General features: G+C 44.1%; 2 protein-coding genes across 4 annotated transcripts; one reads left to right on the top strand and one right to left on the bottom strand.

The window, feature by feature from the left end:
* The first annotated feature begins 23 nt into the window (after positions 1-23).
* LOC121593507 (ran-binding protein 9) lies at positions 24-13,660 on the top strand. Of its 2 annotated transcripts, none has more exons than XM_041915881.1 (10): positions 24-556; positions 645-2,045; positions 10,215-10,570; positions 10,654-10,951; positions 11,029-11,183; positions 11,298-11,428; positions 11,508-11,701; positions 11,806-11,963; positions 12,818-12,929; positions 13,048-13,660. In XM_041915881.1, exons 2-10 carry the CDS (start codon positions 1,682-1,684, stop codon positions 13,191-13,193), a joined length of 1,914 nt encoding a protein of 637 aa, XP_041771815.1. In that variant the 5' UTR covers positions 24-556; positions 645-1,681; the 3' UTR covers positions 13,194-13,660. The 2 variants fall into 2 exon arrangements, with proteins under 2 accessions (XP_041771815.1, XP_041771816.1); XM_041915882.1 differs by having other exon boundaries at positions 28-556; positions 645-863.
* LOC121593505 (cleavage and polyadenylation specificity factor subunit 6) lies at positions 13,401-25,225 on the bottom strand. 2 transcript variants are annotated; one of them, XM_041915879.1, is made up of 7 exons: positions 24,754-25,224; positions 23,730-24,488; positions 23,506-23,652; positions 22,877-23,370; positions 22,459-22,764; positions 17,821-22,277; positions 13,401-13,791 (listed from the first exon to the last, which is right to left on the bottom strand). In XM_041915879.1, exons 1-6 carry the CDS (start codon positions 24,817-24,819, stop codon positions 22,112-22,114), a joined length of 1,938 nt encoding a protein of 645 aa, XP_041771813.1. In that variant the 5' UTR covers positions 24,820-25,224; the 3' UTR covers positions 13,401-13,791; positions 17,821-22,111. The 2 variants fall into 2 exon arrangements, with proteins under 2 accessions (XP_041771813.1, XP_041771814.1); XM_041915880.1 differs by lacking the exon at positions 23,506-23,652 and having other exon boundaries at positions 24,754-25,225.

Genomic DNA, 25,225 nt, shown 5'->3' with positions numbered 1-25,225 from the left:
CTCCGCAACTGCACTGCGTGTGGATGTGTGCGTGCCGTGTGCAGTGTTTCGCCGTTTTCATCGCGAACAATACCAACGCAACCTGTATCGAGCTCCGAAAGACGTTATGCAAAACTTGAGACAAACATACGTTTGCGACCACGGGCGCAAGTGAGACAGCAGGCTGCTGATACAGGCTGCTGAAAAGCAAGTCGCCATCGAACACACAGTAGCCAGAAAGACCATCATCATCCACTCCATCTTCCACACTGCTCTGTTGCTGGTTTGCGTGTGGAGTGGTGAAGTAGGTGAATCGTCATCTTTCATCGCGTGAAAAGTGAAAAAAAGTTAATTCTTCCCTTTGTGTGCACATCAGCGTGAGGTAGCGTGTCAAATCGCGAAGCAAAAGCTGCCCTTGATCACAGAACTTCTCTGGCAAAGCGAGCCCCTGTGGCCCTGGTTGTTTTTCTTCCCTTGCAGTGTGTGTGAGTGTATGTGTGTGTGCGCTCGTGTGTCTCAAGGCATTAACAAGGGCAGGAAGAGAAGGGTCGCACCTTCCCAATTTCGGGCTGACAAGGTATTGTATACGCGATGTGTCCCAATAGTTCCCCAACCTTGCCCATTCGCCCCCTTTGACCAACGCATCTAACCCGTCATCATTTCAGTTTCAGTTTCTGGCTTTCTCGATCACGAACTGTCCAACGAGCAAGACGACAGCAGCGACAGAGATAGGAAGAATCGTGTACGAGAGAAAAAGACAGGGAAGGAGAGCGAGCGAGTGAGAGGGAGTCAAAGGTGCCACGGGCCAAGAGACAACAGCGCGTACAGTACCACGCACGAACACCATTACCGCGTCGCAGCTAAAACACAAGCCAAATCGAAGTGTGAGCTAGTGTGATTATTTGATAAATTTCGCAGTGGGAAAGGATTCAGGTATTAAAGCAATTAGGCACAGGTTTGTGTGTTCTTATTAGAAAGCGAAGACACATTTCGAAGAAGACGATCAATCGTCGTACATTGGTGGTGCGGTTGTGTGCGTATCAAAAAACGAACCTCTTTGTGCTGGTGTGTGTGCAGTGTTGGTGAACGTCAGTGTCAGGAGCGAGCGAGCGAGCGAACCCAGTTGTGTCGGAGCGTGACAGAAGGAGAGTGGTTTTTTGGCTGGTGGGTGTCCCGCTGTCAGCAGAACCATCATCATCATCATCATCATCATTCTCTGCACAACACGCTCGCGAACGAGGACAATAGCAAAGTGCAATCGCAGTCCGCAGTCGGTCCGCGACCAACTTTGCAAAACGTACGGTCTGAAATCGACGTACAACGCGCGCCAGTACGCGTGTGTGCGATATAGTGTGGAGAGTGAGTGAGAACAATAGAGCGGATTGCAGTGGACGTGTGTGCATATGTGTGTTCGGTACGCCATTATCATCACCATTCGAATGCATGGCTGCTGCAGTGGAAGCAAATTGAAGCAGCAGTGGTGAATAACGTGTGGGATTATCGGTGTCGCGTGTGTGCCTCGGTCAGTAGTCTACCAAAGGTGCCGGGGGGGTGAGAGTGGCCTGTGAGTTGTGTGACCGTGAGTGTATATGTGTGTTGTGTCTGAGTGAGTCGCTTTCCCTCGAGCACACGAAGAAAGAAAAGGAAAGGAACAGACACACACACACACACTCCAACGGGCGCGTAGTTGGGTGCCCCGCTGATGGCCGACAATGCGCCTGCAGCCGCTGCAAGTAGTGTGAAGTGTAGTAGTGATGGTGGTCAGCCTCGCGACAGTTTGCTAATGTCCTCGAGCAGAATGTTCAACCCAAACAACAACGTCCAGCAGCAGGGTGCCAGCGGCAGCGGCAACAGCGGTACTACCCCCGGGGGTGGTGTAGGAGGAGCAGGAGGAGCAGCAGCAGCAGCAGGCCCGAATGCGGCGGCCGCCGGACCGATCGACCGTCTCCGGATGCTGTACCCGAACGTCAACGAAGCGGTCGACCCGCTGCCCCGCTCCTGGAGCCTCCAGGACAAGTGCAGCACCATCGGGCTGACGCAAAACAATCTCCGTGTTCACTACAAAGGTTTTTATCGTTCCCCGCGGCGCGTACGCACACGTCCTGGCTAATCCGAATTTGTTTCAGCCTTTTTCAGCACCGCACAGCGCAGTCAGTCAGGCAGGCAGGCCAGTCGGTTGGTGTGTGTCGCTCGAACGCGGTTTCTCGTCGGCATATCTAAATTTAGTCCGAGTTGGCTCTGCTATTGCTTCAGCTGCGCTGCTGCTGTGCGCTTACTTATTTTCCTGCTACGCCATCTTGTGCTGGCTGCGTCCCTTTGTATGCTGCCCTTTGCTTCTTCCTGTCTATGCGCACCCACCAAGTGTCCCCCACCCTCCCCACCAAATGGGAGTTGTTTGTTGTGTGTGTGTGCATACACATGGATCAAGACGACTTTTTGCTCCCTTTCCTTCCCCTCATCCCCCTCAGCCAAGCAAGTGATACACAAATCAGTTGCAAAGAAGGGCAAAGCGTACGGGGTAGGTGGGTGTATACTTCTTCAAAAAGAGGAAGTACCCACCGCCCCTCGGTCGATGCAATACTTTGTTCCTCAATGAACTTTAATAATCATTGAGCTTTTTCAACTCAGCTCCACTTCCTCTTCTGTCCCCTTTCTACTGCGCATTAATAATGGCCGCGTTGTTGAGGGCGTGCAATCATCATCATCATGCCTTTATAGGAATTTGTCATATGAGGAACCCACATGCGTGTGTGCCACTTTAACGCACATCGAAGCGTCTGGGGAATGTTTACATTCTGTGACAAACATCACACCTGGATAAGGTCGCTAGTGACATAAAAGATTCTGTTGTTTTCTTTGCAAGAATATTGCCAAATGTCTGTGCAACCATTCTTTCACGCCCGTGCTCTCGTTCATTGCACTGGTTGTTGGACACTTTTTTTATCTGGCTTCCCCATCTCCCAGCTTTGAAGTGTATGGCCCTTTATTTTCGTATCGACTCGCAAATTTGTGTGTTCAAAAACATCGTTGATAGGTGTGTTTGTGTGTTTAATGTTGCCCTCGGAATGCTCCATCCATTCAGCCCTGCCAGCAGCAGCGCAATGGTGTGGCTCGTGTAGCTGATTGTGTGGTGTGTTTGTATGTGTGCGTTTTATATTGCGCAAATAGTGTAGCTCACAAACCGTACACAGAAGCAATTGATTCTACAGTAGTATGTAGTAGTAGCTGCTTTACACACACATACACACCCATCGCATGTACGTCGTAGAAAGGGAGCGAATGTGTGCGTGCCTCTGAGGGAATGAGCACGCGTCACAATAGGCTTCCCCCTTGGTGTGAAAGAGACGACGGTGATGTGTTGATGAACTGGGGGCAGACGGATTGCGTACAACAAAGAAGCGCCGATATGAACACGGGAAGAAACACAAATCAGCAGGTTTTGACGTTTCGATTTGACGGACGGAAATCATGCGCTACCTTGTAGTATTTGGGGAGGAAATGATGGCAAAATTGTTGAAGCTAATTATTATTGCATATTTTATAGATTTTTAATATGCTTGTGATATAACAATCAGTAGTGTTTGACAAACGATTGGTGAAACGTTTACTGAGTAGCTTGTCGTTAGGAAAATGTCATTCTTTTTTATTGATTATCAGTACAGTCTTCATTGTACATTTTCATATCTCTTGTAATTGCAATTGGTCTACCATCATTAAACATGATATTTATATTTATGGGTTGTAATACTGAATAATTCAAAATGCTTATAAAGATATCGTTTGTATAGATTTTTCTTTCAAGGAGTGAATTTTTAAATTAATTTCATTTTTTTTGGGCCTATTTGGCTTACACTGGCTAACTGTATTCGTTGGAGTCCATTTGGCCTGCCTTATGAGCCCCCCACTCCTTTACAACAACTGAACTGTGAAACATTTCGGACGGAAAAGTCAATTGTGGCGAGCTTTTCTTTGTCATGTTATGATGGCGATGTTGAACACAGTAGCAGAGACAAACCCAGCCAGCAGACCAATTTAATGTACACAACACCACCACCACCGACGTCCATCGCGTCACAAACTCGTCGTCCAATGCGTTAGAAGCGCGCGCGCGCGTGTGTGTGTGCGTGTAAGCGTTAGATCAAAACAATGAAAACAGAATGACAGAAACGGGGTGTGCGCACACGAACACATCGCTCCAGCTGTTCCAAATCAGCACCGATCTCCCCCCACACTGCACACATACACACACGTGCGGTTAGGGAAACTAACACAAACGTCCCCCTTAAGGCGACATTCGCGCATAAGCATAAAACGCGATGAGCATAAATCGGAAACGGACAACATAACACAAAGCGAACGGCAGGCAGGGATGGGATGATGGTGAATGTAGCAGAGGAATCACACGCACAGGCACGACCCCGATATTTCATCGTACAGGAAGGGTGGAAGATGTGGGTGGGAGTGGTATGGCCCTCCGCATGCTGGGATGAATAACATTGGATGTGCGCGTATATTCGCGGCCTGTAGCAGCTACCCTTTCCCCCTTAGCAAAATGCCTTTTTCCTTTGTGTTCCGCGTTCCCTTTCGCCTTTGAAAAGTTTTACCCGAAGAAAATCCGATGTACGCAGCGCTCTTACAACGTTGTGCGAAAATGTGTGTACATTTTTTTTGTTCGTACGCTTGTCTGTGTTTCTCTCTCTCTCTCTCTCTCTCTCTCTCTCTCTCTCTCTCTCTCTCTCTCTCGATTTTTTTCTCTCTACCTTCCTCATTTTGTTGCTACCTTGCGTATGCGCTCCGTTCGTCTTTCTCTCTTTCTTTCGTTATTTTATTGCGTTTCACTTTTCTGATGTTTTATGAAACTCCGAAGTGTGATGTTGTACTGTTAAATCTTCAATTGGTTGATTTGACTCGTTTATTATTTCATTTCTGTAGAAACTTTTTCGTTATGTGCAATGTAATTAATTTGCCTTATGTATGCTCAAGTGTTTTTGGATCATAAATTTGGTATTCCATACAATGGTTTATTCACCGTATTTTAACGACCAAAGATGTGGAATAACGAAAAAAAAAATGGGAAAATAGCTATTTAAAGGAGTTGTTATTTAATGGTAGTGATTTCTCATTTGCAATACAGTGCAAATTATGTAGATTGTAATGATGAGGATGGCATAATTGATAATTCGTTTGAAAACAGTTTAGTAGACGAAATGGAGCAATTCTACCAGTAGAATTATAAATCATGAATTATAACAACATAATTGTCATAATTTTGTAAAATTAAAAATAAAAAGCAAACTATTGAATAATTCACTATGATTATTACTAAATCGCTAAATATAATCTAAAATAGGGTTCATTAGTTTATTCCATTTTTATACGAATTGCTTTGCAACGCTTTTCATTAATAGTTACATGTTAGTCAATTCCGGATTCCTGACATTTGAAGCGATGCTCAACCACGCGCATTCTCTACAAATTGTGATAATTTTCTTGACTTTTTCTTAAGGGAAAATAAACATTATAAGATAAGAAGTGGAATCCATGGCATCCTTTTTGGACACTCATTAGAAATTTCTATTGGTTTTGTCCAAAAAGGGTGCTATAGAGTCCAATTCCCATAACATAGAGTACCATTTCGCGTAAGAAAAAGTGTAATGAAAGTATCCCACAAGTATGAAACCCTGAAAATCCCTGTATTGCTTATTTATTTAACTAATTTTGAACAATTCACAATGACCAATTTTGCTAGGAAAAATTAATTGTTAAATTTTGTTTTGTTTTCTTGTAAGAAACAACGGACATTTTAGCATCATGATCGATTTTGACTAGTATATATTGTAAATTTAATATTCATATTGAACTCCCAATTCCTAAAAAGTTCCTTAAACATAACCATTGCTTGGTGCAAATGTTTACCTTAATTGTACCGTTGCTATACTTGTTTGTGTAAACTTCTGTTTATTTGGTCTGTTGGTATTGTGAGACCGAGAACGTAAGCTTCGATAAATGTCAAACATTCCTTCCGATTCGTCACCTTCTCAACTCCAATCGCACCGATAGTTGACTAATAATTGACTAGTCTTAATAAATTAGTTTTCTACACTGTTTTAATCCTTTTTTATCTTTGAAGGGCATACAATGAACGAATGACTGGAAAGATATACTGCGTCGATTGTACATTAAATGTCCAGTTCCACAGATCATAAACGTTAAAAAACACCATTCTGCGCGCAAATGATTTGCGCGATCGTTAGAAGAAACCAGAACGACATTATCGATGTATTACGCAAACTGATTCATTCAAAAATTATTTTCTCCTGTCCTTGCAAACGACGAACAACTCCTCCCCCACCCGTCAGCTGATGCAGACGATCGATGGCGGAGGGCGGGAAGGGAGGGGGAATCGGGGACTGACGTCTTTGTTTCGTTCTAAACCTTCGCTCGATGGTGGTGTGTGTGTGTGTTGGTGTGCGCGCTTCTACAGATTCAACATAGGACGTTGTCCGACGGAACGCGAATTGATGTGTCCGTTCTTGTCTTTGTTTGTTTGTTTATTTGTGCGCATTTGAATGGTGTGATGATCAGGGTAAGGAAAGAGACAATACGCGCGTGGCTTGATCCCCGGACGGGACAGACAGTGCTTAGGTATCGGATTTACAACCAGAGCCTGTCCTCGTATCGTCCCTGAGGCACTGAGAGCAACCCTGGGAAGAAATATGAGCTTACACAAAACCAGTAGCACACTGGGCAGATGCATTCGATCATGCTGATCATATGGTGCAGGTGAAGCTCACATAGTTGGTGTGAGTGGTGCACATGGCAGTGTAGGACCTATTAATACTAGGTCAGCAAATCTTGAAGCTCTATTTACTTCCTCACTCACCCATCCCCCCACAGCCTGGGAAAGAAACGCGTTGAGCTTTAATTCCCCAAACATAAGATGCCCTTCTCCCCGCATCCAGTTATGCTCTGGGTCCCATTACTGATTGCCAACTTTTTCGGAGCCACTCTTTATCAGCTACACTGAACAAACCGTCGATTTATTTGCGACAAAACAAATGCGCGTGTGTGTGCTAGTTCTAGTGACGGTGACGGTGCCTTTCGGTGCCCAATAAAACAAACATGCGCAAAACACTTTCGATTGCGTGTTGCCAGTTGGACGTTGCAGGAGAGCGAGAGGAGGCATGCGGGTTCATATTCTACACCACCACCACCTCACCTCACCTGGTCCTTTACTTTTCCCCCTGTATCACTATCACTGTATCAGCTGCAGCAAACGGCGCAACAGTGTGGCAGAAGAGGAGAAAAGGGCAATCACAAATAAAAAAAATCTGCCACACAGACCACAACCCCCGAGCAGACAAGAGGAAAGGGTGGTGGGGGGAGGGGGGTTGCTGTTGTTGCTACTGCTGTTTGGTAATCACAGCCAAGCGCGCGCGCACACACACACCCCACACAATCACAAACGCGTGGCGGGTGAAGGCACATCTCACTTTCTCGACACAAAAACCGCTTCGCAACTAACACTTGGTAGGCTGGTGGTAGGGTGAGAGTGTGTTTGCGTGCGTGTATGTGTGTGTGTGTATGTGTGTGTTTACTTTCCTTCGAATGTAATTCGAACGATTGAAGGAAGCGTTTGATATAGCATCGCTGACTGCCTGTTGCTAGAGTTTGGTATTTTCCATCAAAACGTCTTGTGAGATTGCTACTTACTAACCTCACCTTCTGTGTATTGGGAGTTTGCTGTAGAATGTGTCATATAAACTGATTTTTTGCTTAACTAAAAAGATAAATTATGGTGAAATATTTCATTTGCTGGTTTCTATTGTATTCGAAGCTTTGGGAAAGTAGCATAAGCTGGGACTTGTATGCTCACATGTTAGAATCAAATATGGTTGTTTATTTAAATGTTTTCATTGTTCAAAACAAATTATTAGTATCTATAATTTCAATCTATTTGTTAATATTTATAATGGTTTTCTTCAAAATGATTATTCTGATTATCAATTCCAAATATATAATCGAAGAAGAACTAAAACTAAAAAGTAAAAGTAAACTAAATTGAGTAGTTTTTTCATTATTTTGTTTTATTTTATTGAATTAAAGACAGGAGGAACGCTTATCGGCTAAGATTTTACAAATCCCAGGGTTTTCTAAAGACACTTTCGATTGTGCAATTTTTTTTTTTCATCATCTCCAAGATGTTTTTTTACCAGCTGTCAAATGTTGTATTTGCAGCATGATAAAATTTCAATTCTTACACATAATTTTCAACACATCAACACATTACAAAGAACTGTCAAACTCAATCCAGCCTTGGACGTGTTGGAAACCATGGGGAAGAACTGAAACTTTATCGTGATGCAAATACAACATTTTACAGCTGTTGAAAAACATTTTTTCAAGCAATGACAAATTTTGTAGGGACTGGAAATTGAGTCGGGAAACCCTGTACCGCGAATTTTATAGTGGTAATAGTAAATAGCAAAAATAGTAATGCGCGCAATATTTATTTTTTTTTATGTTTCAAATGTAAAAACATGAATTTCTACACATTTTGGTAGCTGCTACTTTATTTTAAAAATAACCAATTTGTATTGTTAGCTCTTTGTTATTGTAATTAAAAAGGGGGTTTCGATTTTGTTGGTTTTTATTGCAGGCATGCATAAGGGAAATGAATAAAGGAAAGGGAAAACACGGACGAGTGTTTTTAGCCATTTATGGCCTTACGGCTTGGTTGTAAAGCAAGTGAAGCTTAAAAACTCTTGATGAAACATTGAACAGCATTACAGAGTTTTCCGTGGGTTGTTTTTGCTGTTTGAACAGTTTATAGAAGCTTTGGCTCCAACGTTTCGTGGGTTCTCATAGTTGTGGGACACTTCCTAGACTCTTTCTTATGGGAAGTGAACTTCAAATGTTGGAAATTGTACTCTGGCACCCTTTTGTGACAGGCTCCTTTGAAATTCTTATTAGATTTGTCCAACAAGACTCTAAGAGTCCACCTATAAAATCAATTCCCAGTAGATTAGGTTCATTTCACGAAAGAAAGGGTCAATTGAGTGTCCGACAGTATCATAGCTCCTGGAAGTGAGTAGAGTGTTATGTTTGCGTTTTATCAAAGCCTTTTCCTGTATTTTACATCTCAATAATAATCTTGAGCCTAAGTTACCTCAAGGCTCTCGTGTGTTTTGACTACGGAATACTGTTTGTGGAAGAATATCGCCTTGTTCTTCCTTCCATTCGGAATGCTTTTTGCCCTTACTACGATTGCACAGGACACAGAGTTTTTGGATATCGAAAGCGACAAGGTGTGTTGGCGTAACGCAGTATAGAAACCTCCAGCACACATGGCACAGCACACAGGTGAAGCAATATGCCGGACGTACGAAGAAGGAAAATAGGCTGAAAATGATTACGACAAAAGGGGGGCGGTTGGAAGGTAAAATAAACGCTTGAACGAAACGAACCGAAAGCCGCGTCGAACTAAGCGGGTGTTTTGTCAGGGTCGAACTCTAACAGCAGCAGACATACACACTCACCCCAGGTACCGAAGTGGGTCAGAGTGGCGTTTAGCAACGATTTTTCCATGACTTTGAACGCGACTGATTCGTAGTGGGGCGAGAGCGAGCAGCTACAAATGAAAACAGTATACGTACAAATGAAGCGCGCGATCGTGTGGGCCGCGTCTTTATCCGCGTCTGTGCAGCTACTCTAAGGCCAAAAAGTACGATGAGCCGCCGCACAAAACTGCTCCTGGACTGGACTCGAACTGTCTCGCGAAGCGGAGAGAGCAAGTGTTTCTCTTTTGGCCAGTGGTTTGGCAAGCAGTACAAAACTTGCGCCGCCATAATGAAGGACAAGAAGAGAAACAAATGGACCACGGACTGTGCTGTGTTCCGTGTTTCGCCACTCATTGCATTTCAAATTTACCCCCTTGAGACGAGGACGTGAGTCACTGCAGAAATGTGATAATTTAATGTACACAATGAAGCTAAAGAAATAAGTCATAACATTTCACAGTCTGGTTAACAGCAGCGCAGCCCCACAGTTTAGCGAATGCATACTACAAACCGTGGTGTGTAAAATTGTTGCAAGAGAAGGGAGATATTTGGGGATATTCTTTTCGTTTTAACTAACCACTGAAAGAGAGCACCACAACGGACCCATTTCCCATTTCAATTGATTAAAACTGTGTTCTTTTTCTCTCTTTCTTGCCCTTTCTCTGCTGTAATTAGGAATTGGCAAATCACACACAGATGCTGCCTCGGTGCGTACCGCTTATCCGATACCGGCCGCCTGCGGACTGTACTACTTCGAGGTGAAAATCATCTCGAAAGGCCGGGACGGTTACATGGGCATCGGGCTGACCCATACCAACTTCAAGATGAATCGTCTGCCCGGGTGGGACAAGCAATCGTACGGCTACCACGGTGACGACGGTCACTCGTTCTGCTCGTCCGGCAATGGGCAACCGTACGGGCCCACCTTTACCACCGGTGATATTATTGGTTGTGGCGTCAATCTGGTCGACAATACGTGTTTCTACACCAAGAACGGCCACCATCTGGGCATCGCTTTCAGAGATCTACCGGTAAGCACAGTTGGTGGCAGTCAGACTTTCCCGCACAAAATGCAAACCCAAGCTAATATTGTGCCTCGCTCTCTTGCTTCCAGCCCCGGTTATACCCGACGGTCGGTCTGCAGACGCCCGGTGAGGTAGTCGATGCCAACTTCGGTCAGGAACCGTTCAAGTTCGACATCGAGGACATGCTGAAGGAGCTGCGGGCCAGCACGAAGGCCACCATCTACAACTTCCCACTGCCGGATGATCAGGGCGACTGGACGGTGATCCTGCACAAAATGGTTTCCTCCTATCTGGTCCATCACGGGTACAGCTCGACGGCGGAAACGTTCGCCCGGAGCGCGGGCCAAACATTACAGGAAGACATGACATCGATTAAAAATCGACAAAGTAAGTACACAGCCCCCTGACGCCTTGCCCCGGTCCCGTGCTTCACTACATCGTTCTCATCCATTCATTTTTGGTAGAAATCATAAAATTAGTGCTTTCCGGCCGCATGGGACAAGCGATCGAACAGACCATTCGTCTCTATCCGGGTCTGCTAGAGTCGAATCAAAATCTGCTGTTTATGCTGAAGTGCCGACAGTTTATCGAGATGGTGAACGGATCTGACTTTGACCTAGTAAGTACTTGGCGGCTCGGTTCTGGCGCAAGAATCGAACCGAATCCAAAACCTTATCATTTCACAACTTATACCAACATTTGTGTTTTTTTTTTTCATCCATCGTGCGCGCAGGGAACTCCTTCGTCACGTACGAGCCCAGTGCAAACATCGGTGATACAATCAACAAAAAGTTATCAAAACGGTAACACCATTATTCCGGATAATGCTGACAATCAGGGATACTTAAAAAATAACGTCCTCAGGTAAAAGAAAAAACGCGCACTCGGCATCACTGTGGCATCACTTCGAAATAATCGTACTTTTTTTTGCTTACAATTACAGTAATAACACCAACAACAATAATGGCAGCTGCATCGAAGACGACTACTCGAACGACGTCGAGATGGAGAACGGCCACAGCAATAATAGCGCCACGAATGGTTACAAAAACGGCAGTGCCACCAATCGAACCAACACGAACGAACTGGTAGAAGAGGAAGAGGAAGAGGCGGACACCGGCCGGGATGAAGATATGGGTAAAAAGATCATCGTCATCGAGACTCGGCAACGGCATGGCCAATCGAATCTAATGATCGTGTTTGTGTGTGTTTCTGTTTTTTTGTTGTTGTATGCCTTGTAGATGTGGACTCATCGCTATCGCCAAACTGTAAATCGACGAGTGCCACGGCAAAATCGGGTGTCGAGCGGATGCTAGAGTTCGGTCGCGAACTGTTCCAGATGAGCCAACGACTGGAGAAGGAACATGGTGTTAATGAAACTAATCAAAAAATGTTAGAGGTAAGATTGGTTTCCCTGTTATACGTCGGCATTTCCTCCTGCATTACAGGGTTTCTCAGGCGTAACTCAATATTTTGGGACACTTTCGTTTGTACTCTTTCATCCACAAAGAGATTTTTTTTTTTTTGGACAGGCACTTTGGAAATTCCAACCGGAAGTCAAATACGCCTGTCCAAAACGGGCGCCGTAGTATCCACTTCCCGTCACATAAAGCTCAATTTCTAATGAAACGATGTGATAATGCTTGGAAATCATCGGATCTAATTCATAAAACACCAAAAAAATACACCAAGCTCTCAAAAGATTTATATTCCCACTTACACCAATAAATTAGTTATGTTAGTTATTAGTTATTTAAAATTAATCTTAATAGAATTCATATTGTCATTTTTACAACGATTCATGCAATGAGAAGACTACTTTCTTGTAGAGTATAATTGAGAACATCTTCAAAGTTCATTACAAAAATACAGCTGAAAGATCGACGGCTGTTAAGAATTCAGTAATTCAAGGCTTAGATTCATGATTCAAATGAATCTTTATTGTAGATTTATATGAAAACCTCTTTTGAACACTTTCATTCATGCATTGACTTTAAAATTGAATTATGAGTTGCTACACGTCCTGCAAAACTGCAGTTTTTAATTTTATTTTGTTAAAGTGCAATATTTTAAATTCAAAATTTCGTCCCGCGAATAACAAAGTTTAACCTACTTTTCAATTATCATTGCTTTGTAAAGTTTAATAAAATTGTTTCAGGCTATTTATGTCATTTGTCTATAATGATTTTTTAATGTATATTCCTCTATTTTTATCTGTAAACATCTAATGCTCGTTTGATTCTTCACTTACAGGATGCATTTAGTTTATTAGCCTATTCGAATCCATGGGCAAGTCCGCTCGGATGGCAACTGTGCCCGTCGCGTCGTGAAGCTGTATGTGCTGCTCTAAACTCTGCCATATTAGGTATGTTCGCAAATCGGACATTACAAAAGGCCACCTTTACCTACCCACCCAAATCAACTCGTTTATCCTGGGATGTGGTACTCTTTTCTGATATGCGTTTTTTCTCTCTTTTTCGTAGAATCAATGAATTACTCATGGCGACCACCGCTAGAGGTGTGCATAGCGCACGCCTGCGAGCTGCTGCGCCTCATGTCGAGCTCTTCGCTCGGTGCGTGCGCGTTCGTTAGCGTGGACGATATACTTGCTCAACAACAGCAACATTGACTACGTCTGATCCTTCAGTTAGCGCCTTACTTCAATTTCTAATCGAGAAACGTCGTCAACGTCATCCCGTCGTCTTTTCTGCAACGTATCCCCCCGCTACTCTGTTCACGCTTGTTTACAACGTACGCACCAACCACACGGCCGCATGTATCAGGAACGCTTCATACTGAAATATCCCACACAGCCGCCATGCCGGGCACGATTTTATTTGACGTGTTATAGTTTACATTCGTTTCTGTCGCATGATGCGCCACCTTCGAGCTGGTTAATTTCTTCTATTTCGATCGATAGCAAAGCTTGTGCAGCATTAAAATTACAAAACCGAACACGAACCGAATTACGTACATCACATCACGCCGTAGCTGATTGTAAGAGCGAGAAATCATAGTAATTGGCCTGGACTATCTGTACCATTTGGTGTAAAACATTTTACTTTGAGTCTTCATTAAAGCAATCAAAATATCGAGTGCAATTGAAATAATTCAACACACGAACTGGTTTGCCTATTGGTGAACATATTTTAATCTTTCTTTCATGAAATCCAACCATCCGATCGTTTCGCAGTGACTTTTCCACTCCCCGAAGAACGCGTCTAAGGCTAAAGATACGCGAGAGAGAGAGAGAGAGAGAGAGAGAGAGAGAGAGAGAGAGAGAGAGAGAGAGAGAGAGAGAGAGAGGAATGGTGAGTTCATCTATCATCACAAAGAACTGGTAATGTTTGGTAGGAGAATAGGAACACCCACACACATACACTCGGCAAGTACACGGCAGTTTCTGATCAGAACTTGTGGCCCGACTTCGAAGAAAGGATGTGTGAAGGTTGTGTGTGTGTAAATTGCGGTCCAACGGTCGCCCGGCTGTAGTATAACGACGAGAGAAGCACACGAGTTTAAAAGCAGTAGCAGTAGCTCACGTGAGTTTGATAATAACAAAAGAAGGGGGGGGGGGTGAAACACAGTAATCAGAATCGCGCTATGTAAAACTGTAAAAGAAGATACACTAATATTAGCCATTAACACAGGTAAACCCGCAACGATAGTAGACGAGCAGCCCGTAGGATTGATAATAATAGTAAGGATGAGGGAACAGATGGCCCGAAAGGGAGAACGGAGGAAGGGAGAGGGTGGTGTACGCCCGTTTGTAAGTAAGAAAGCAAATGCAAATGATCAGTTAGCAAGTAAGTGATGGAGATCGCGCATTGTAAGTGTGCGGCGACGGCATGTGGTGGTGTTTGTTTAGTTTTTGCAATTGCGTGCGCCGAACGAACGTACGAAATGCATCCTCCGCGCCTGGTGGTTAAAATAAGCGGCTCTCACAATAATAACACACTTTCGAAATATAAATAGTGATAGTGAATGAAGTAATATATGCATGTGAGGCATTCATGAAAGACGCGAAATCAGAGAAAAGGGGGATTGCGATGAGCGCATGCTTGTTCTCTAGGTTAAAGCAATAGCTGACGATTAGGAGAGGGGAGAGGGCGGGTAGTGGTTTTTTTGCAAGCAAAGAAACAATAGTGTTACTCTTCAGTGCTGTTCTATTTCGCGCTTGTTTCAACATGGTTTGGCTTTTGTTTAGTTCACACCTCGTATGGATTTCGTTTGGGAAAAGAGAGTCTCATCATGATCTCGACCACCGTCGTTGTGTGCACTATACACCAGTGTTTCACACGCTTCAATCTACACCTGGGGTAGAGCAATTCATTGTCCTTCCTACCATTGGCCCCACCACGGAACACGGAATTGTCATCGTTGATTGACAATTCTACTTCTACGAAAAAGCTCTGAGCTTACCGCAATAGTTTAAACATAAAATGCCACCATTTTAACGTAAATAAATATCATCCCGCAATAATGTTACCATCAATTACGAATTTCTAATTCAACGTTCTATGGGCTCTCTGCATATCAAGCAGCCGATAACAGTTCCCCCATTTTTTATGAATTTAAAACAAAGCCCGCATACCACCACCAAGAGAAGAGGTCCCTTAATTGTATTCTCTTCCCCACCTGTGTTTGTATAAAAGGATTTCATGGTTCATCTTAGAATTATAGTTTCCTCTCGTCTTGGATTTAACAGTAGTGAGTACGATCAATGAAGAATAATATGTACAGAGAAGGATGGAGCGGACGGACAAAGGAAGGATATTTCAATCCGATTTTGTGTATCTAGTACATGACGCGATCGCGATCGTACCAGTAGTGATCTTTCGCGTTAGTTACATATTGCTTGCTGGTATGTTTTTTTTAATATCACTGTTGTCTAAATTTAGTTCAATGTTAAATGTTTCTTTTTCCGACGATCTGGGGGTCAATAGGATGTGTCTGTACAAAGAAGTGGGTCCACGAACGTGCGTGCGTGTGTGTGTGTTTGTTTGTTTGTTTAGTGAGTAAGAGCAGCGGAAGGGGCCACACAATATGAATGAATGCACCACAATAAGCAATAGAACTAACAACGGAGCAAGAACAGCAGGGAGATAAAACCTTAATACAGGAACTCGCTTGTGTTATCCGGATATGTGAATTGTTTTTTTTTTTGTCTTTTTACATTATTTTACGTTCTTTTTCAATTGTGTACGAATCACTTGTGAACCGTGTAATCGTTTAGTCGATTCGTTACTGTGTTCTACAGGTTTTGATTTTCTTTCTAGCTTCGGCGGTGAAACAAGAACGCGCAAGAAATTTTCAAATTTCGCCTTTTTGGAATCGCGGTTTGCAGTACAGAGAAACGTTCACGCCTAGACTCGTTTGAGATGATGTTTAAGTTGGTGAAAAACGAAACGAAAAAGCGGTAGAAAACGGCCAGAAAGTGCGAACGGTGAGAGGAGCGTAGTGATAGCGGTTGAAAAGCAAAAGGGATACGATCATACAATCGAGTTCTAACGAGAATTGTACGAAATCGGAAAGAGATTGTAATTTATAGAAAAGAGGAAAAACGATTGTGAAAACCCCCAATAGTAGCAAGTAAGGCACGCGTGTAACATCAATGGAGTTAGGTTAAGTTTGGGAACAGCAGAACGGAAGAACCATTGTAGGGTTGGCAAAGAAAAAAACACTCACACATACTAAAGATAATAAGGCGAGCAGGAGAGGCAACGGTGGTCGTGGCTGGGGGAACTTGGGGGTTGGTATAGGGAATTTAAGTAGTACAAGCCGTAAGCGATCGATCATGCACGATTTAAAGTTTGTAAGATATGTAAATCCTCTCTTTCTTTTGTTCTGCGTGCCACACACACACACCTCTATATATTGTCCTTTTGAACATGTTCTTGATCTGCTCAGGTTTCGTGATTAGTGGTTAATAGTGAAAAACAAAAGATGAACCATGATCACACTCCTCCTACTGCGCTATACTGGGACGGATATCCGGTGAAACCAAACAGACACATACACACACGGTAGAACAGATCATATTAATTACACTGTTTAATAATAATAATCAACCGCAAACCTGTCCCGCTGTCCCGATCAACCAGTTTCCTCTCTTCCTGGTCCTTCCCCCAGGTCCTTTTGATGTGTTCCCAGACATGTGGAATACGGCTTTAAGTTAAGTCGCAAGATGTGTGAGGGGGGGGGGGTGGATGTCCCTTGTTTTGGAACACCCAATACCCACAGAGCGAGGAATGGAGAGTGTACAAGCGGGGCGTATAGAGGATGGTGTTGGAACGGAAAAAGAGCATATATAATGGCGGGAAGTTTGAAGCGTCGTGTGCGTTGAGATGGATCGTGTATTTTAGGCTATATTTTGTGAAATCACTGTGAATAATCGAAAAAGAATTGTACGAATTGAGAAGAAAGAGAAGCATACGCAAAAAAGCAACAAAACGCAAAACAAAGAATGCGCGCGACAAGACGGAAAAGAAGAGGAAAAAATCACATAAAATAAAGGGTGCCGCTGGTTGAAGAAAAAACAAAACAAAACGAAAACACAAAAGAAGATAATGAAATGGGAAACGCAAAACAAACATAATAAGGAGAAAGCAAACGGAAATAAAATAAACATTTAATTTTAAACAAATTCGCTCGGTGTGGTTTTTGTATGTTTTTTATCTATCTTCTTTCTCTCTCCCGCTTATTGGATTGGTTTGTTTGTTCTGTTCTTTGCTAATTGTTGTTACAACGTCTTTTTAGAACAGCTTTCCATTCATTTACAAAACTGAAGAACACACATCGAGTTTGATCGATTTTCATTACCGTATCGTACGTACAACCAGGAGTATATCACAGCAAAAAGGTGTTGTGGAAGACTTGAGTCCGTGTAGTGTGTTTTTAGACATTTTTAGAACATGCTGTCCTAATAATAATAGTTGTGGGAGAGATGATGATGAGAGAGAGAGAATGATTAAAACTTGGAATAATATAACATTGACCTTCACATGGTTCGCATAAGTTTTCAGGTAATACATTGTTTGCAGGGGCCAAAATGCCTTCAGTCGTTCACTAATGGTACGCTCATGTAAATGAGTGTTTATCAAACTACTGGAATATCTTACAACGAGTTTGCTTACAAATGTATAACAACACAATTCTCTCTACTACTGGCACTCACATTTACATTTACTCTACCATTTTACGATTATTTAATGTAATTTTATAGTACAGATTAGGCAACGTTTTAAAATGCTTACCTTTTTGTAGTTCGTGTTTACGACGAAACAATCGTCTCATAGCATACTGTGTCAGCTCATCCCTCCCCAATTTTCGATTTAACGGTTAATTCTGCACCATTTAACAGGGTTTTATAACGTAACAGTAACAACGCGATAAACCCAACTAAAATCAAGCCTCTTTGTCCTATTCATAATTACAATTTTGTGTAAAAGCAGACGGGGTGTATGTAGCATTTCGAGGGCTGATTGATAATTAATACAATGCGTGTCTTAGCGAAAGCTTGTCCTTTCATCGATCGCACACCCCGGAGAGTTCCCAGCAGGAATAATTGATTCCATCCAACCACCGTTTGGTTGTATACGGAATTCCTCCCTAGGACGTTAAAATTCTAATCCTGTTGGTCATTGTTGTCTTTATGGAGTATTATTCAGGCGTATTCTGTTCTTGCGCAATCGAGATGTGTCGACGTGGAGTTGAATATTGTTAAGCAAATCGGGTTTACTATGCTCTTAAACTATCGCGGAAGTCTATTTCAGTTTCGAGGTTGCCATATAAATGTGTCTGTCTAGTAGAAGAGTTCTATCAACAAAAAAAGCGACTACGTGTTCTTTCGATTCCAGAGTCTCGATTCAAGCCACTTGTTCTAGATATCAAAAGGCTAGCAGGAAATTGATTGAAGACGATTTTTTGACAGTTTTGAAGAAAAATATTTCAGTTTTCCTCAATGACCATTTGAGATGACTGATATGTGTTAAAATTAATTAAAGAAAGTCATTTAACCAAAGTCGATGGACCAACTGTTTTCATGTTCAATCGATAGTTCAATGAAATTAGACTATAATAAACCGAATCCTATGATTATCTATCGGGAAATTCCTTATTTTTTGTCTAACATTCTATATTTTCAAGCGAATTTTAAAGTCATCTTCGAGGGTTGGTCTGGCTGTTTGTCGCCTACTGCGACGTTAAAGGCCCGTCTCGTTTGATTTTTCATACCAGATTTTTTTTTTACAGGCAAGCATATTTCAAAAAGCAATCGAGTCAAATTTCTCAACACGACCAAGGTGCCTAGGTAGAGTACAGGTGGGTCCTAAGCTCTGATTTTGGTGGCCATGATGGATAGAGATTTCTATGGAGATTGGCAGATAGATAGTAGGGGTGGCTAAGGCCTTTGTATGAGTTGCTGAGTAACTTTGGACTCCCTTTTCAGCTGTGTAATGACAATGTGTCGAAGTACACTGTACGGAACGACCTGTAGTAATTTATGGACCTTGGACCCGACTAGGTTCGAGAACCCCCATAAAAGAATAGAATAATCCCCATTGTTTGAGATTAAAATACGTTTCATTTTTGTTACAAAAGACACATTATATAGCAAATGTTTAGAAGTTCTACGATTCGGTACGTTCACATTCGTTCATCATCTTATTAATCGATACACGGAGCACGGAGTAATTTAATAGGTTGTTAAAAACGGTTAAAACCGTCCAATCACAATAGTACTTTTAGCTAAGCCCAAATATCTTCCACAGTATTATGTACTACTAACAACGGTATTTTTTTTTGCATTGCAGGTTTTTGAGATTAAAATATAACAATTTAAAAGTAATAAGTTATCAATCTACGAGTATGCAAGTCAACTGCTGCCCATCCCAAATGTTTGAAATGGCTTAAATGTAATGAGATACATACGTTCACAGTCTTAGAGACAGAGAGTTCAGTCTTGCGTCGTTGCATTCCCTTTCTTCGCACAAAGTACAGTGTGTCCTTACAAATATGCATTTGCAAAAAGAATCCTTAAATATGACTGATAAGTTTCTTTGTTCCTATTTTTCTTTTTGGTAAAACTAGACGCAAGAGATAACGCGCTACAGGCATTGTACCAAGAAGAGAGCAGCTCGTCTAATAACGCAAAGTAATAAATTTACAAAAGGTAAAAGCGTCTAGATGGTAGTTTTCTTAATAATACTACATACATATAAAGCTCGTCAGTAAAGATAGAACGCGTTTTGTACACATCACTTAATTATATCTGTTGTCTTTGCTATACTGTACAAATCCCGTCGTACAAATTGATCGTGTTTTTATAAAAAGAAACATGACCTAGTTTTTATGTTTTCTGTCATTACAACGCAGCCTTTATACATAAAATGTGGCGCGTATGCTTAGGCATCGTGAATCATGTTACAAATGGATTCTCGAAACCGCCTGTGCTCGTCCGTCAACTTCTCCCCCAACGTCTGTTGATCAAAGGTACATAAATGTTACATACATACACGCACTTGCTACACAGTAACAAGTTTACATCAGTTTAAACACCGACATCGCAATATTTGTTTGATTTCTCAAGAAAGATGAGTTGCTTTTTCGAGCCGACGAAGATCGGGGGACAGTAGGAAGCTCATTTGCACTTAAGGGCATCAAACAGTGGAGTGCAGTGTTTTCCACAAATGCCGCGGTTACATTTGGCCTTAACAGTATTAGGTATCTATGTTTCGTGTTACAAAAGACCTTCTACGAAATTTTGGTACATTTTACAATATTTTTGTCACCGTTACTTCGGCTCCGCTTTATCGCAACATGTTTATATTTCTCTAGTCCCTTGCCTTTTTCAACTGGAGTAAAATTATCAAACAGTTTTTACGCTTCTTCCAGCCAAGCATCTCTATCTAGCTGCAGTACTAAAATAAACAACAGTACTCCCAAGCACACTCCCACACAAAGTGCTTATTCAGTCGTCACTTGTGCGATCTGTCACGGTTTTTTGACAACAAAACTAAACTAATAAACTAAAATAAAGTCTCTCCGCCGTACAAAAATTAGTCGAAGTACGAAAAGAAAACATGTGTTGGGTTTTCGTAAAAAAAAAACTTAGCTTAAAAATGTGTGACACAATACATTACAATGGTTTTTCATTCATAATACGTTCTCTCTGTGCAAGACTAGTGTGGTAATAATAATAAAACAAATAATGATTAAGGGAGGGACAGAATACACAACACGGTACACAAAATTTGCACATTTTTTTCTTTTTTTTGATTTTTTTTTTCTCTCTGATTACGTTTATAATTATTGACTTCAAAAAGAGGGATGTGTTACAATCTTCTTTGCGGATCAGTAGCGTCGTCATCGTCGAGTCGTGCGTCACTGTCACAGCAACACGTGGCCTCCTCCAGCATTACCCGCTTGCCGCTGATGATTACTGCTGCTGCTGCTGCTACAGCTGCTGCTGCTGCTACAGCTGCTGCTGCCGCTGCTGCTGCCGCTGCTGCTGCCGCTGCTGCTGCCATCAGGAAGCTACTGCCGCCGGGAAGTACTGGGAGTTGTTGCGTTGTCAATGCTGAGTCTGCTGACCGTTCAAGATGCACCCACTGCCGTCGGGCATGGATCGTACGTAGCAGGATGTACACACGGAACGCACACGAACCGCAAGAAGTCTTCAGGAGTTGTAACAGATCTTTAAACCACTAACGGAACAACACTCACACACACAAACACACGCGCGCATACTTGCACACAACACTGTTGTCGCTGCACAAGATTGTCATTCCTGTTGCTGCTTGCTTAGAGGAACGCCAATGATGGGAAGTGTACTCTGCTAGTAGTAGAGCGGGATGGATGTGTAGTTTGAATATATATGCTTCCTCTTTGCCGTTGCGCGCCTAAAATCTTTGTCAACATAGCTGCGCTCCGATGCGTCCTTCTCTGCGTTACATTTAGCTATGTGGCGTATTATTATGCTCTCAGATGATTCCCACGTTTCATTTTGGTAGAATAGTAATAGTGCAAATGGAATTAAAAAAGAGGATACATTCTCTGTCTAAACACTTTGCAAACAGAGAGACGATACGGCGGCGCTTTTGTAAGTGCAGCTAGATCAGGGGGAAACTCGAGAGCGTCGTGCAATTAAAACGTGTATATGAGATATTCTTGTTTCACAATGAACTTACTACATTTTGCTCCATGTTTGGAACGACTTTTGCACTAATTTTATACAAAATAGAAACCAAAACTTCAAATTAAACTACTTTCAAAAACTTTGGGCGAGATTGGGGGAAACATCGATACATATATAAAACTGCGGGAAGTATTACGGAGCAAAAGGATCGGGCTGCGGACCGTGTGTGTAGTTCATTTTGTTTCACATTAACTTCTCTCCATGGAAATGGGAACTGAACTGTCAAAAAAGACAATTGCCCAAAAACTTTAGAATTCAATAGTAGTGTAGCGTTGCAGGAATTTCAGGCAACCAGCTAGTTCCGTTTTGCTAGTAGCGTTCGAAAATATAAGGGTTCATTTTAGTACTACTTAATGCCGTGATCGATGATCTTCACGGCGCTCGCGGTCGCGATCGCGCTCCCGCTCACGATCCGACGAACGGTAGCGATCGTCGTTGTAGTACCGTTTCGACGAGCTATCCGTTGCGTTATCAGTGGCCGGTTCCGGAGATTTCCTTGGGCGAGATCGGCGAGAGCTAGTGACAAACGGTGAGAACAAACGATATAGTATAAATCTCATATATCTTCCGCGGCTAGACAAGACCGTCCAGCCCTGAGTTAGCCCTGAGTCCGTCCCCTTGCGTTAGAGTTGGAAGGTCATTGTCGTGAATCATGCAAATCAAAACCACCCAAAGCAGCGCAGCCGTATTCACTTACCCATCACGTTCACGATCGCGATCTCGATCACGCTCTCGCTCCCGCTCGCGATCGCGCGAACGTTCCCGGTAGCGTGACGTTGACCGCTCCCGGCGCTGGCGTCTGTGCGAGCGTTCGCGCGACCGGGAACGCTCTCGCCGGGTGTAGCTCTTCGCCTCGATACCGTGCAGCGTGTCTTGCAGCGAGACAATCAAAATCTTACACCGTTCGTCTTGAGCCACCTTGGACTGCTTGATAAGCGAGATCGCCGTTTCCAGTGTTTCGGTTGCGCTTGAGTATTCGCCAGCAGCGGCATCCGATACGGCTCTGCAAACAATGCACCAACACCAAAACAAAGAGAACATGAGCATCATATGAGTTGTTTGATGGTGAGTTTAGTGTAACATTTCAGTAGTACGGCTTAAACATTGCACTTTACCTCGCGATGGCGGAACTACTGACGGTACGGTTCCTGGTCATAATCTCCTCGAATTCGGCTTCGCTCAGCTGCGGGGTAATGACCGGATGTTCAGGGAATCCGCCCGGCGCACCCGGCGGCTTGCCACCCTGTACCGGCCATGGACCGCCCCGTGGAGCTCCACCACCCTGTGGGTTGAAGTGTTGTGGCGGTCCCCCACCCTGTCCCTGTGGACCGTGCGGCGGTCCAACGGGGCCACCTCCATTGGGATGATTCGGTGGACCACCGCCCTGATTAAAGAACGCCGGATTCACGTGCGGGGCAGGACCCTGTGGTCCCGGCGGCCCACCCATCGATCCGTGATGGGGAGCGCGCGGCCCGTGTGGCCCTCCCTGCATATGCGGTGGACCCTGTCCGGGGCCACCAGGATGACCCGGCGGGTAACCACCGTGCATCGGCGGCCGGTTCCATTCCGGGCGAGGTCCACGTGGCATACCGTTCGGCGGTCCTTGGAACTGTGGAAGAATGAAGAAGCACAACACAAAAGAAAGTTAGTGACAAAATGCACACAACACAGACACGATCGGATTGTATGGAGTTAGCGAAATGAAGAGAGTAAAAGACGTTAACGATTTGCTGATATAACTTGCCATTTGCGGCCTGTGCTGCATTGGGCCTGGACCCCCCGGGCCGCCTGGTCGCGGACCGTTCATTCGTGGCGGACCATTCCATTGGTTTTGATTCTGGAATCGAGGCGGTTGCTGTGGTGGTCCATTCCCTTGATGCATTGGCGGTCCCTACGAAAGATGGTGTCATGGCGGATGAAACTTACACTTCGAACTAGATGAGGCGGCACAGAAGGCTCAACACTTACCTGTGGTCGCGGTGGCCCACCCGGTCCGCCGTGCGGTCCCTGCATGTGCATCGGTCCGGACATGTGCGGGTGCGGTGGACGCATGCCCGGCGGCATATTGGGGTTCATCATCCGTGGCTGCGGTCCGCCGGGACCGCCCATACCACCTGGTCCACCCGGTCCACCAGGACCACCACCCGGTGGCCCTCCCGGACCTCCCATGCCCGGTCCTCCGTGGCCGCCACCTGGTCCGCCCGGGCCACCCATCGGCATGCCGGGTACAGGCGGTCGCGGTCCGTTGCTTTGCCCTGGTGCCGGTGGCGTGGGTCTGGTTTTTTGCTGGCTTTCGAACTGATTCAGCGCCTGCTTCGTTGGCAGTGTCACGACCGGATTCTGACCGTGCAGTTCCTTCTTCGGTAGCCGTTCCATTACGAGCCGCATGCTGTTTTCCGAACCGAGCGAAATCACGCAGAAACCCTTCGATTGGCCATTGGCACGATTCTCGAAGAACTTCACCTCCTGGAAATCGTTCACGCCAACGTCCGCGACCGAGTCGGTGATGTCCTGGTCCGTCGTCCACCAGGGCAGATTGCCCACGTACAGCTGATGACGGCGTGGAATGTGGCTGAGCGACCAAGCCCCGGGATGATGGTGGTACGAACCATTCGTATCGACACCGTCGCCCCGGTCCATCGACGGGCCTCTTCCCGCATTGTTGCGGTCCCCGGATGGTACGATTACATCGTCGTACAGGTCGCCACTATCGCCACCGAAATCGTCCTGCAAAAGTAAGCACAATCCCGGGTAAACAACCGACCGACTCTAAGCACTACAAGAGAAGTTTTTCACTTTTTCTGCAACAAAAACATTTTGCTTCCTCCTGCGACGCACATACACGCATACAAACACACACACGCAGTCATATGCACTTCCCACAGGCACAAACTTCAAGCTACGGCGGGATGAGATACCCATTGTGCCAGTCCCATTGCAGATGGAAAATGGTTTACGCACAGCAGCCGCTCCAGTTTCACCGTCTACTTACATTGTTTTGCGCGTAATCCTGGTCCAAATCGTCGGCGTACAGATCGATTTCAACGCCATCGGCCATCTTTCTCTCCTTCAGTCAGCGCGACTGTGTAAAGCTCTTTTACACCGTCGATGACACCACCACCACACGGACAGCACACAGGCAGATATAGCGGCCCTCTCTGCACTACCACCACTACAAATTACCAGCGATACAAAAACTGGCTTTTCCGCTTCTTCTGCACTTCGCCGGTCTTCCCTCTGCACACAGCGTTACTTTCAACTATCTTTGGGGGACAAAATACTAACGCTCTACCTCACTTTTCATACTTTACTTGCGCGATGAAGTAAACTGTAGCGTTTGATGGATACCAATTGCACGAAAAAGTACTTTCCTCAGTGGAGAAACTTAATTTTTCCGACGTTCGACATTTGTCAGTCCGGCTGTAGCCGCTGTTCGTCTGTGGAGATGTGCGCCCAGAGTCAAA

Source organism: Anopheles merus, chromosome 2L, assembly GCF_017562075.2.
Source record: "Anopheles merus strain MAF chromosome 2L, AmerM5.1, whole genome shotgun sequence".
Taxonomy (NCBI): domain Eukaryota; kingdom Metazoa; phylum Arthropoda; class Insecta; order Diptera; family Culicidae; genus Anopheles; species Anopheles merus.
This window is presented reverse-complemented; position numbering and strand designations above follow the sequence as displayed.